We start from the raw sequence: 14,720 nt of genomic DNA on the forward strand, positions 1-14,720 counted from the left end.
CGTCCAGTTTTTCTGGGTTGTATTTTTTCTTGAAGATAGTATCTTGTTAGAAAACATCCGGTCATGCCAGCTCTTTGTTATACTCTGACATTCTCTGGCCCTCCAACATATTGTAGCATTATGCTGATTTATGGGAATCTTGTCTGTATCTTTTCGTGTTTACAGGGTGTTAAGAGAGCAGTGGATTGCAGCCAGAGAAAGATAAACAAAGGAAAGAATCAAGTCAGAAAAACTGATGTAAAAAGTAGTCAGGTGAAAGCCAAAATTGAATTTGACACTTGACCTTGTGACACTCTACTGCTTCCAGTCAAAGGTTAAGAAAACTCGTAATTTCTCTAAAACGTCTGAGTAATCCAATTGTTTTGAAAATGTATGAAAAGGACTTAAGAGTTTATCAACTGTAATTTTCTTGAATAAGAAGAAATGCTGGTCCATGTTACATAGCAAACCTTGACCTGGAAGCAGTGCCAACAGCAAAGAAGATAAGAAAGAAGACTTGTGACTTTCACACGTAAAAAGGAGAGCTGCAGACACAAAGGGGAGCTTCAAGTAAACGAGCTGCCGGGTGAAGGCCCAGATGCAGATAGGAAGAGCAGACAGAGACAGAGAAGAATTCTTGAGAAGAGTCTCAGGAAGAGGTCAGCTTTTCTGTTTGGCACAAAAGGAGACAGGCGCTCTTGGAGGCAATGCGCATGCTGGCTAAAAAGGTCCAAAACCTCAAAAGCTGTTTGAGTAGCTCATAGACACTAAACAGCTGGGTGTTTTCCCAGAAATAGCCAAGCCCTGAGCCAGGGTGTTACTGGTTGGTCAGCAGAAAAGGAACTCATTTCACAAAGAACGCGGAGGGTGGGGGTGGGGGGGGTGGGGGGGAGGGGTTGTTCTCATTCGCGGATGACAAGGGGGGGGGGGCGATTCTCGTTCACGGAGGGCGGGGGCGTCGTTCTCATTCGCGGAGGGCAGGGGGCGTCGTTCCCATTCGCGGAGGGAGTTGTTCTCATTCGCGGAGGGCGGGGGGGGCGTCGTACTCGTTTGCAGAGGGAGTCGTTCTCGTTTGCGGAGGGCCGTCATTCTCGTTCGCAGAGGGCGGTGTTATCGTTCGCAGAGGGAGTTGTTCTCGTTCGCGGAGGGCGTCATTTGCAAAGAGCGGGGGGGCGTCGTTCTCGTTCGTGGAGGGCCGTCATTTGCAAAGAGCACAGAGAGCGGAGGGACGTCGTTCACGAAGGGCACAGAGAGCAGGACCTCATTTACAAAGAGCAAGACTTCATAAAGAGGTGCGAGAGGGAAAAAGCAGCGGGACTTCATAAAGAGCGCGGGGGGAGGGGAGAAGACGACTGGTGAGTTAAGATGAGTAAACACTTTATATAAAATTTAAGGTATGTCAGTGCAGCTCGGCCATGTGGAATGTGCATCCTGCAGGATGTGGGAAGTTGTGCAGGCACAAAGTGCCCTTGATGACTACATCTGCAGAAGTGTTGCCAGCTGCAGAAACTTGAGCTCCAGGTTGCAGAGCTTCAGCAGTGACTGGAGTCACTGTGGTGCATCCGCAAGGCTGAGGATTATGTGGATAGCATGCTTAGAGAGGTGGTCACACCGCAACTAAGTAGTACACAGGCAGAAAGGGAATGGGTGACCGCCAGAATATTTAATAGAAACAGGCAGGTAGTGCAGGAAACCCCCGAGGCTCTTTTGTTCTCTAACCACTTTTCCATTTTGGATACTGGTAAGCAAGATGGCTCCTCAGAGGACTGTGGCAAGAGCCAACTTCATGGCACCACAGGTGGCTCAGCTACATAGGAGGGGAGATGGAATAGTGCAAGTGCAATAGTGGTTGGAGATTCCATAGTTAGAGGAGCAGATAGGCGTTTCTGCAGCCGTAGGCGTGACTCCAGGATGGTATGTTGCCTCCCTGGTGCCAGGGTCAAGGATGTCACAGAGTGGCTGTAGGACATTCCTTTCAGGGAGGGTGGGCAGCCAGGGATCATGGTCCACGTTGGGACCAATGACATAGGCAGGAAAAAGGATGAGGTCCTGAGAGCAGATTTTAGGGAGTTAGAAAGGTAATTGAAAAGCAGGACCTCTAAAGCAGTAATCTCCGGATTACTCTCAGTGCCACATACTAGTGATCTTAAGAATAGGAAGATTGAGCAGTTCAATACATGGCTGGACAAATGGAGTAAGTGTACGGGCTTTAGATTTCTGAGGTATTGGGACCGCTTCTGGGGTAGGTGGGACCTGAACAAGGATGGGTTACGCCTCAACAGGGCTGGGACTAATATTCTCGCAGGTAGGTTTGCTAGTGCTATTGGGGAGGGTTTAAACTAGATTGGTAGGGGGATGGGAACCTGAGGGGTAATTCAGAGAGGAGAGGAGAAAAACTGGCAGTGGGAAGTAGAGAAGTATGAACTGATAAGGAGGATATATCAGAGAGTAATATCAAGGTAAATAGAATAATTGGAGCTTTCAATAGAATTAGTATTGGCTATAGTAAGTCATTAGATGGGGTCAGAGCAAGAGGGAAAGTTAAAAAGCCTAAATCAGAATTAATTTGCATGTATGTGAATGCATGGAGTGTGGTTAATAAGGTTGGTGAACTAGAGGCACAGGTTGACAAACGGAGCTATGATATTATTGCTGTAACAGAAGCTCCCACAGGCTGTAGTTTGCCCAGGTCTAGGGTGCTGCATGTTGTTTATCTCAGTAATAAAATTGCTTGGTAGCATATATTAAATATCTCATTGTTGCTTGCACATTTAAGTCTTACAACCTTGGTCCTTGCTCTGTGACAATTGCCATACCACCTTCCTGCCATGAACCCTGACTGTTTACATCTGCAGGATCTAGAGAATGTAGCAACTAGATAACACTCTGCATTTCTCCTGTACAAGGGAACAGTGCTGACTACCTACAATGCCAGGAATCATTGACCATAATTGGCTTTCACTCTGGTCTGGCAGTTGAGAAATGGAGTTACACTTGCCTCTGTGCCTTCAGTGAGTTCATGATGATGAATACTTTTCTTTATTGTTTCCACGTTTTCTTCAATCTCTTTACCAGTTACCATTTTCCTCATAAGAAATCCAAAGTAGTTGACGAAGATAAAATGCCGCTTATATGTTTTTTTTTCATCCAGAGGCTGCAGGCCCGGAGATAGTATTGCTGGTGAGTAAGATATGCAGTGCCCTCTACTTAAAGCAACACTGTTAAGAGTTTGATGTCCCTTGAACTTAGAAATTCAGAGATATTCACTTTAAGTGGTGCAGGTAATGTAGGTGAGGAACAGACACATGCTGAGAAACAGAACAAACGGAAGCCAGAGGATGTAGGATGTGGAAATGGGAGCCTAATGAATAATTGTAGGCAAAACGCATGTCAGACCCAAGCTACAGAGCATACAAATAATACCAGTCGGGGGTTCTGCCATGAAGAAAAGGATTAGACATATAGGGAAGGTCTAAATGGCTCTTCTGAAGATGTATGGCAAAATGGACATCACTGCCTTGCTGTGCTCCAAAAGCCAACAGGGGTTTAACTCATTACAGGCAGCCTAGAGAAAGTGGCAGTTGCAAAATCACCTTCAAGCCTTCCCCCACTTCATGATATGCCAAAGCAAGTTGATTAACTCAATATGGTGGCATTAAATGAAGGACCGCAGGCTTGGGGAAACTATATAGAGAAGTATTTTCTTTCATGTTTTCATGAGATGAGAGCATCTCTGGCAAGGTTAGCATTTGTTGCCCATCCCAAATTGACCTTGAGAAGGTGGTTTTGAGCTGCTGTCCATCTGGTATAGATAGAACGAAGAGTCTATTAGGAAGTGATTTCCAAGTTTTTGACCCAGTGACAGTGAAGGAATGGCAATATAGCTCCAGGTCAGAATGATAGTGTTCCCATGTCTTTCCTGCCCTTGTCCTTTTAGCTGGTAGAGATCACAGGTTTGGAAAGTGCTGTCAAGGGCTTGGTGAGTTGCTGCAGTACATCTAAGAACAACAATTAGGAGGAGCAGGCCATCCAGCCTCTTGAGCCTGCTCCGCCATTCAATAAAATCATGGCTGATCTGATTGTGGCCTCAACTCCATATTCTGCCTACCCCCAATAACCTTTGATTTCCTTGTTAGTCAAGAATCTATCTCTGCCTTAAAAATATTCATTGACTCTGCCTCCACCACTCTCTGGGGAAGAGTTCCGAAGATTCAAACTCTCCGAGAAAAAAACTCTTATCTCCAGCTTAAATGGGAGACCCCTTATTTTTAAACTGCGTCCACTAGTTTAATCTCTCCCACAAGGGGAAACATCCTTTCAACATCCACCCTGTTGAGTCCCCTCAGGATTTTATATGTTTCAATAAAATTGCCTCTCAATCTTCTAAACTCTAATGGATACAGGCCCAGACTGTCCAACCTTTCCTCTTAAGATGACTCCCCCATCCCAAGTATCAGTCAAGAGAACCTTCTCTGAACTGCTTCTAACGCATTTATATAATTTCTTAAATAAGACGACTAAAACTGTACACAGTACTCCAAATGTGGTCTCACCAACACTCTGTACAGCTGTAGCAAAACATCCCTACTTTCATATTCCATTCCCCTTGCAATAAATGACAACCTTCCATTTGCCTTCCTAATCACTTGCTGTACCTGCATTCTAACTTTTCCTGACCAGGACACCCTGGTCCCTCTGTAATGTACAGTTCTGCAATCTCCCTCCATTTAAATAATATGCTGCTTTTCTATTCTTCCGGCCAAAGTGGACAAGTTCACATTTTCCCACATTATACTCCATCTGCCAAATTTTTGCCCGCTCACTTAACTTATGTCCCTTTGCAGACTCCTAATATCCTCTTCACAACTATCTTTGTGTCATCAGCAAATTTAGCAACCATACATTTGGTCCCTTCAGCCAAGCCATTGATATAAATTGTAAATCGTTGAGACCCCATCACTGATCCCTGTGGCACTCGACTGGTCACACCTTGCCAAACCGAAAAAGACCCATTTATCCCTATTCTCTGCCAGCTAACCAACCCTCTATCCATGCTAATATGTTACCCCCTACACTATGAGTTCTTATTATGTGTAGTAACTTGTATAGGTTTCACACCACTGCCACTCTGCGTCGGTCATGGGGGGAGTGAATGTATTAAGGTGATGAATGGGGTGCTGGTCAAGAGAGCTGCCTTCTCCTGAATGGTGCTGAGCTCCTAGATTGTCATTGGAGCTGCACTCATCCAGGCAAGTGGAGAGTATTCCATCACACTCCTGACTTGTGCCTTGTAGATGGTGAAAAGCCTTTGGGGAGTCAGGAGGCGAGTGACTTGCTGCAGAATTCCCAGGCTCTGGCCTGCTCTTATAGCCACAATATTTATATAGTTGGTTCAGTTCAGTTTCTGGGCAACGGTAACCCCCTAGGATGGTGATAGTGGGAGATTCAGCGATGGTAATGCCATTGAATGTCAAGGGAAAATGATTAGATTCTCTTGTTGGAGATGGTCATTGCCTGGCACTTGTGTGGCATGAATGTTCATTGCCACTTATCAATCCAAGCATGAAAATCATCCAGGTCTTGTTGTATACGGACATGGATTGCTTCAGTATCCGAGGAGTCACGCATGTTACTGAACGCTGTGCAATCATTAGCGCACCTCTCCACTTCTGACCTTATGATGGAGGAAAAGTCATTTATGAATCAGCTGAAGATAGTTGGGCCCAAGAGCACTCCCCTGAGGAACTCCTGCAGCCATGTCCTTCGTTTCAGATGATTGGCGTACAACAACCACAAATATATTTCTTTGTGCTAGGTATGGCTCTAATCAGTGGAGAGCTTTCACCTCAATTCCCTTTCACTTCAATTTTACAAAGGCTCCTTGATGTCATACTCAATCAAATGCTACCTTGATGTCAAGGGCAGTCACTCTCAACTCATCTCTTGAATTTAGCTCTTTTGGCCATGATTGGATCAAAGCTATAATGAGGTCTGGAGCAGAGTGGCCCTGGTAATACCCAAATTGCACATTGCTTAGTAGGTTATTGCTGTGTAAGTGTGGCTTGTTGACACTGTCGACAACATGGTCTATCGTCCCGCTGATGATCAAAAGTAATGTCGCTAATTGGCCAGAATGGACTTATTCTGCTTTTTGTCAGACATACCTGAGCAAGTTACCACATTGTTGGGTAAATGCCAGCATTTTAGCTGTACCGGAACAGCTTGACTAGCTGTAATGCACAAGTCTTCAGTACCACTATTGTTAACTATATTGCAAAGGCAGCATCTAAGAAGGACTTGAGGATTTTGGGGTGACCCACTTCCACACCACTCCCAGAGATACAGGGATTTTCTTGCTTCAACTTATTTCTGGTAAACAGAATCCTGCTTCCAGTATCACTGGTAAATCTGGTGTGCCACATAGGGATTGCATCCCCTCATGGCAGCAGAACAGAGATGCACTCCATCAGTTCCCCATGGAAGCTTTCACCTTTGCAGGCACAGGATGCCAAGGAGCACATGACTAATGCTCCGCCTCTTTCAATTTCATCCAAGGACTTTGGGGACCCTGTCAAATAGGCAACATCCATTCAAAGAGGCTCATGATATTTTGCAGTAGCCACCTATATCTCAGGCCTCAAATAACTCACAGAATAAGTGTTAGCATAGGGCCCAGAAAAATTCAACTGGGCACAAGGGGTGTGTACAGTGGTGGAACTTGCAGTTAACCACTGTAACAATAGATGTACAGACTACTTGGTATTTGGTTCTTTTGTATGTCAATGTCACCATCAGGCTCTCTGGGATGTCTATATGCTTTCCTGATTCCAAAGTTGTGAGGCACACAACATACTACGCAAGTTTTGAGACATAATTGAAAACATCCCAGAACTATCCAAACCTTCAGGCATTTCTTTGAGCATCCAAATGACTTTCAATTCAGAATTCAATGAAAGGCCATCAACCTCAAATGTTAACTGTTTCTCTCCACTATTGCTCAACTTGCTGAGTGTTTCCAGCATTTTACATTTTTATTTTATACTACACACTCTTTACTTGCTTGTTTAAGTCAAGTATTTGTTGGTTCATAGTTTTAGTGTTAATCTGAAGAGTGTAGATTCAGTAGCTTCTTGTAGGTGACAAATTCCATTGTCTGATATACAGATGAGCTCTCCGTTAAATCCTTGCATCTCACTATATCTTACCTAGATATTAGTCCAGCAAAGGCATACTCTGGATGCTAGGGAACACCTATTGGATAGGTCTACAACGCTGATCCCAATAAAATAGCTACAGAACTGGTCCCCTCAAAAAAAAAGGCTTTCATAATCTCAGGTCATCCCAAAGTGCTTCAGAGCCAATTCATCACCTTTGACGTGCAGTCACTGGTGATTTGGAGGCAAATGTGGCTGCTAATTTGCATAGCAGCATCTCACAAACAGCAAAGCAACAAATGGTCAGGGTACTTGAAGAACTCCCTGCTCTTCTCAGCTTAGAATATACGCTCAGGTCTTACAGTGTGGCTTGTACCTATATTCATGTGATTCAGGAGATGAACGTGTTACTATTTAGCTAAACTGACACTAGGCTCTTATCAATTATTTACATGTCAACTTTATTACTGATTAGATCAGTTCCAACGAGGCTCACCCCTTCCTGCTTAAAGAAAAAGTTAAGAATGAAACTAGATGGATCTAAGGACCACTCTGGAGAGAACATGCCAATGTTCTTGTCTGACCCGACAGAACGCTTCTACAGGCTGGGGATTTCACAATAATGCCACGTTGGAGATAATATCACTGGAGTGTGCTAGAAGTGATGGAAGCCCTTCTGTAGTATCTCCAGCTTACCACTAAAATTGGTATTTTCATATTAAAGCAAAAATATTGAGTAAAAATACTACTTTGCTGCTAAAGATACAAAAAATACAACAGACTAACATTTAAATGATTGATTCCATTTAAGTGGGTCATTTTAATGCAAAGAGCAAGCTTATGAAGATGCAAACAGGAAATATTCTAACAGACCTCTTATGCCATTGTGGGAGTGGGGGAAATCCAGATAATTGTAGCTATTTGTAAATTTCTCTAGTGAATTTGAGATCAGTAAATTGCAAGTAAATCTCAAGCTTCAAGTCAGCAAAACCCAGAATGAAATGCTAAAGTATTGAATCAAACTGTTGCAACTATGTTATAGTAAGCATTATCATTATTTAACTAACTTCAAATAAATTATGCTAACCTTGCATAGTTTAGAAGGCAATGTCACTTTGGCAATAAATCACAATTGCCTGACACCCTACCAAGGGCATTCATATGTTGGAGAGCATTTGAAGAAAAGCAACAAGGAATGATTTCAGGACTTCAGGCTCCAAATTATCAAGAGCTACCTTACAAAACTAAACTGAGCTTGAGGTGGAATCAATGATAGTGAGAGTTGTAATGGTATGTGAAAGGAATTGGTTTGATAAGCTGAATGGCCTTTACTTATTTCATGTTTAGTCATCCTATAAATTGAGCTTTCAATTACAAATTAATTCCCTATGAAGGAAACAAAGTTGCAGATTTAAATAAAATATTAAAACACTTTTTGTTGCTTACCTGGTAACCACATTTCAGACACATCCAAACATTTGATGAAACATCAGGCTCATCGTCATGTACTTTCAAACTTTTGGCACACTCTGCACAAACTGACCAGTGGTTCTGAGTAACTGCCTTCTTCACTTGGATTAGATCCACTGCTCTGCCAATATGCTGGCAGGCAGAGCCTAGAAACATAGATACAAATATATGTGTGATTTAGAAGGTAGATTTACTGCACGTTTCTAAAGTTTGCTTTGATTTGGTTATAGCCAAGGTGAAATGTGCGTCTATAATATCAGTCTTAAATTTCAGCTCAGAGTTCACATTACTTATAACTAAGTTAAACAATGGCAAGTTAAATGGTTTCTTTGTAATAATCCCATCATTGTTTTAAGGGCAACTGTGGTACTAATCAAAGCTTTTATTTTAGTTTCAATTTATGCCCTGCAATAAAATAAATATAAACAGATATGTAAAAATAAAATAAAACAAATAAATATTCCAGGGTACACAATATTTCGGAAAGACAGGTAGAATGGCAAAGGAGGAGGGGTAGCTCTGATTGTAAAGGATGACAGAAGGACGTTAGTGAGAAAGGATCTGGCCTCCGGAAATCATGGAGTAGAATCAATAAGGGTGGAAATTATGAATAGTAAGAGTCAGAAAACTCTGGTGGGAGTAGCTTACAGGCCGCCATAACAGTAGGTATACAGTTGGGCAGAGCATTAAACAAGAAACTATTGGAGCCTATAACAAAGGAAATGTAATAACTGTGGGGGACTTTAATCTTCATATAGGTTGGAACAATCAAATTGGCAAGAGTGGTTTAGAGGGTAAGTTTGTAGAATGTTTTTGTGATGGTTTCTGGAGCAATACATTTTGGAACCAACTAAGGATAAAACTATCTTAAATCTAGTATTGTGTAAAGAGGCTGGGTTAATTAGTAATGCCATAGCTGAAGGTCCACTGGGAAATAATGATCATAATATCATTAAATTCCATGTTAAGTTTGAAAATGACATATTCCAATCGCAAACAAGAATCTTAAACTCAAACAAAGCCAATTATTTATGTACGATGGGAGAACTGGCTAAGGTTAATTGGGTAAATTGATTAAAAGGTATAGAGGTAAATGAACAGTGGGAAACATTTAAAGAAACAAATCAAAATGTTCAACAAAAATACATTCCATTTAAAAACAAAAACTCAGCAAGAAAGACCCACCGAAGTTTGCTCAGAAACTTAAGGATAGTATTAGATTAAAAGAAGAGGCTTACAATATTGCAAAAAATATAGTCCCAAGTCTGAGGATTGTGAATGTTTTAGAAACCAGAAGGCCAGCAAAAAGTTGATAAAAAGGGGGGGAAAAAATGAGGTAAACTAGTCACAAATATAAAACCAGGTTGTAAGAGTTTTTATAAGTATTTAAAACGGAAGAGAGTAGCTAAGGTAAATGGCCCCTGAGAAGCACAGACAAGAAAAATTATCATGGGGAATGGGGAAATGGCAGAGACATTGAATACATATTGTGTGTACTATGAAGACAGACAAGACAGGTTTCATACCAGAAACTGATGGTAACCTAGCAGCAAAAAGAGTGAGGAAATTAACATCAGCAAAGAATAAGTGTTGGAGAAACTTAAGGGACTAAAATCTGACAAATTCCAAGGACCTGATGGCCTACACCCTAGGTGATAGCGGATGTGCAGGCTATGATTTCCCCAAAATTCCTTAGATTCCGGAACAGTCCCGTTAGATTAGAAGTTGGAAGATGTTACACCACTTTACAAGAAAGGGAGGAGAGAGCAAACAGTGAACTACAGACCAGTAGCCTAACATCAGTTGGTGGGAAAATGCTGGAATCTATTATTAAGGAAGTCTTAACAATGCACTTAGAAAAGCATAGCATGATTAGAACAGGTCAACATTGTTTACTAAAGGGAGATCCTGTTTGACAAATTTATTGGTTTTTTTGAGGATGTAACTAATAGGGTAGATAAAGGAGAACCAGAAGATGGTGTATACCTGGATTTCCAAAAGGCATTCAATAAAGTGCAAGACCAGTGTATTATCTCATAATACACAAGATAAGGGCTCATGGAGTTGTAGGTAATATTTTAGCATGGATAGAGGATTGGTTAACAGATAGAAAGCAGGGAGTGGGCATAAACAGAGCTTTTTCAAATTGGCAGGCAGTGAATAGCGGAGCGACTAGACTCAGATATTTACAGCACAGGAGGCCATTCGGCCCATCATGTCTGTGCCAGTGAACAAAGATCTGACTACATTAATCCCATTTTCCAGCGCTTGGCCCATAGCCCTAGAGGCTATGCCAATGCAAGTGAATATCTAAACACTTCTTAAATGTTATTAGAGTTTCTGACTCAACCACCCTGTCAGGCAGTCAGTTCCAGACTCCCACCACCCTCTGGGTAAAAAAATTTCTCCTCAACTCCCCTCTTAGCCTTCTACCTCTTACCTTAAATCTATGCCCCCTGGTTATTGACCCCTCCACTAATGGAAAAAGTGCCTTCCTATCTAGTCTATCCAAGCCCCTCACAATCTTACACACCTCTATTAGGTCCCCTCTCAACCTTCGCTGCTCCAAGGAAAACAACCCCAGCCTATCCAATCTTTCCTCATAGCTCAGACCCTCCAGCCCAGGCAGCATCCTAGTCAATCTTCTCTGCACCCTCTCTAGTGCAATCACATTCTTCCTATAATGTGGTGGCCAGAACTACACACAGTACTGCAGTTGTGGCCTAACCAGCATTTTATACAGTTCCAGCATAACCTCCTTGCTCTTGTACTCAATGCCTCGGCTAATAAAGACAAGTATCATTATTTTATATTATTATAATCCATATTATTTCTATGGAGTAGCAGGTATTTCAATTTGTAACTGTACCAATAACAATCATACGTTCCAATTGTATATATGAAAATCTAACTACTACACATGAATAAAGTACAGGTTTAAAAAAATATTAATGTATAAAAATATAAACTCTCTCAACTTTGGGATCCATGCACTATTTGACTTTTTCTGCAAGAATGCTTTTTAAGCTCTCAGAAAAGCAGTTATAATAAAACAAAAATCTATTTAAATGGAGAATTAACCAGGGGTCACTCTCGTTAGTTTCCCCACATATGTTAGGAACATGTTGGAGTTACTGGAAGATTAATCGAGATACCACCACTAAAATTACGAGGTTACTTTATTTTAAAAGACCAAGCTGTAGTGATTAAAAATCATGGCAGCTCAAAGGAGATCTATTATACATTTTAGATGGACATGGTTCAATTAATTGACCATATATACACAGCGTTTGGTTTTAAACCAATCAACTGGCTACTGATGGCAATTTCATCAACCTAGCTAGACCAGTGAAATCCAGCCAGGTGACACCACGGCCACGAATGGGAATTTTTACACTCATATTTGTCAAAGTTATATATACTTATTGCATCATTAAACATTTTTAAAATCAGCATACAGTCTTCTCAAACAGGAGGATATGGAGCATTTTTGGGAAAGAGGCAAGTCAGCCATACAATTTTCACCTTGTTTATAAACAAGTCAGGGCAATTTTCTATTCTCATATACTGGTTAGTCCGCTGTGTATTTTGATCAATTTTTGTTTTAATTTTAAATTCAGTCACTCCAAAGCAACAATAATCAAACAACCCTGTTATTAACCAAAACAAAATTGCAAGGTTATAGATATATCATACCACATGAGCTTAAACAGAAAATTTTCAAGTGTTCTAGCCCTTTAAACAGTATAACTAAATCAGTAAATGCCTAACTGAACAACTGATAGATATTACAGTGGATTAATGCACTCCAATTACTCTAATGTTACTGCTGAAAATATGTATATTAGTACATGGTAGAAGCTTATTTTCAAAGTATGGATTGACCAGATGAAAAAAAATTGGTAAAATTCTTAAGTTGCCAGGTTCTGAAACACGATTTGAAAAAAAAACTTTACAAGTGCTTATAATGAACATTCCATTATATTTTGTACTTTTGTACTGGCTGTGCCTACTGGTCAATTCTATCCAAGGAGAACAATTGTCCCCACCACAAAAAGTATTACTGTTGTAAAAAGAGCAACTGCCTTACCAGAGACTTCATCAGATGAATCTTCATCTTGATGTTTTTCAGGCCTTCTGCTTTTCTTTGTCATTTCACCATTACGATGGGAGAATGGATCCTTTACCCGCATCTGTCACTGATAATTTAACGTGCTGCATAAATAACTTTACAAGAATGCACTAGTACAATAAACAGCTGAAGACCGATAATTAGTAAATAATTTTTTTAATTAAAAAACTAAGACTCAGAGTGCAGGACAAGCTTAAAGTCAAATGAAATAAACGAATGGGGCTTGAAATCACAGTTTTTCCAGAATATCAGATCAAAATGACTATGAGGGCCACTTTTATTTACACACTTATGGTATAAAATAGAAAGCTGGATTGCCTAGCCCCTTGATGCCTCCACGAGAACGAGGATTTGTGTTCTAAAATGCTGAGTGATAGCAGCCCCACTTAACGTGGAGGTGTGACTATGGCATAAGAATGTTAAGAAATGCAGTTTATTTTAATTCAATGCAATGTTTTGACAACACTTGCAGAGCTGATCTGTGCCACAGAAAGTACAAGTATACAACACTGCCCCAAGGAAAAGCTAATATATTTACTAGTATTTTCATAAACAAATAAATATATGTAGAGAATTTTAAGTTCTCTTGGGGCAAATAAAAAAAATGAAGACGTTGCAGGTGTTGTTCAAAGGCAGTTTGGGACCTGTAAGATGGTAACTGATAATTACTAGGCTTGTAATAGCCGAACAAGTGCTGGCCAATTTATCGAAGCCATATATGACTGGCAAGAGGCAAAAGTATTACATGCATTACCGAAAACAAGAGATAAAGGTGTCTTTTTTTTCAGGTTTCAATGCTTAATTTTAGGATGTTTTTGCGTATACTAAATCAGTCGACGTTTTCATTCCATTGTAAGTAAAAATCGGACCATAAGCAGAAGCTTCGGTGAGTTCGGGAGGTGTGCTTAAATTTTGACTTTTACTTTACTCCAATATGAAAATTAAGTTTATGGTACAAAAACATCCAGAAATTAATTCAATGGAGCATGACTTTTCAAACGTAATTTAAAGAATGTGGAATGGTTTAATAAATTTACCCCACAAACTTTAAGAAATTCAAGGAACTTGTAACCATAGCAACTTGCACCCAAATACCATGGAAATTTCTGTTACATTTTTACCAGGAAATAGGGGGGAAAACTTTCATAGTTGATATTTAGTAAAAGGAAAACTTTTTTAAAAAAAACTGCTGACCCACAATTTCTGTTAACAGCTGGTCACCGTGACATGACTTTATAGCAATCCCCTCCATACAAAATGAAGTTTACATATCAATTGAATTGCGGTTTTTGTGGCAGTGTTCGAGTCAGCACATTAAAAGGCATTTGGATGAGTTACCGCAGGTAAATATTCTAAATAGCTAAAGATAAATCCATAGGTACCAAAATAACCAGACACAACTGATTAAAAAGTAATCATTAAAATTAGATCTAATTGGAACTCAATTGGTGTAAATAGTGCAAGTAAAACATGGTTAGATTTATCCGCAACGCCCCAGGCAGAGAAACTATTCTAAAACTGCAGTCTATTTAAAGTCGGTTGGTCAGAAGACGCGGGCCTTGCTCTTAGGTTTTTCCTCACTGAGTGAAATACCAACAGCTCTCGGTCTGCCTGCCTGTCACCTTTGTGGCTCTGACTGTCTCACACCGGTCTCCGGAGATTCGGCACGTCCCGGGAAAGGTCAGGTTACCACCTGGCCTGTAGCCCTCCTGGAATCCTACCCGAGGGTGCCACCGCTGAGGGCCGGGTTCCCAGTGAAGCGATGAGAGGGAAAGAGGAGGCCTCCCGCTGCCTTCTAGCAGCTTCGACGTGCGGAACCCGACAGCCAAGCTCCAACTCCCGCGCTGACCGGAAGCCCAGGCTGGCCGAAACCCACCTCGCGACGCAGCCCACCTTCCCGTCAGAAACCAGAGTCGGCTTATCTCCGTGTGCGCATGTGCCAGCACCCACTCCATCCACCCCCCCGCCGGAAATACGGGCGGTTT

The 14,720-nt window shown here is 41.2% G+C and overlaps 1 protein-coding gene across 8 annotated transcripts in view; it reads right to left on the reverse strand.

Annotated features, from left to right (window-relative positions):
* usp45 (ubiquitin specific peptidase 45) overlaps positions 1 to 14,701 on the reverse strand; it is a 191,370-nt gene extending 176,669 nt beyond the window's left edge. For 4 of the 8 annotated variants that reach the window (XR_013576634.1, XM_078542308.1, XM_078542303.1 and 1 more), the window contains exons 1-3: positions 14,457 to 14,607; positions 12,694 to 12,802; positions 8,580 to 8,749 (exon numbers count right to left, since the gene is read on the reverse strand). Coding sequence is in view for 7 of the 8 variants with exons in the window: in XM_078542308.1 (XP_078398434.1) it covers positions 8,580 to 8,749; positions 12,694 to 12,796 (273 nt within the window). In the remaining variant the exon portion in view is untranslated. The other 4 variants (XM_078542310.1, XM_078542305.1, XM_078542307.1 and 1 more) reach the window with 3 other exon arrangements.
* Between the last annotated feature and the right edge of the window lie 19 nt (positions 14,702 to 14,720).

This window comes from Cetorhinus maximus, chromosome 5 (assembly GCF_964194155.1).
Source record: "Cetorhinus maximus chromosome 5, sCetMax3.hap1.1, whole genome shotgun sequence".
In the NCBI taxonomy this organism is placed as follows: Eukaryota; Metazoa; Chordata; class Chondrichthyes; order Lamniformes; family Cetorhinidae; genus Cetorhinus; species Cetorhinus maximus.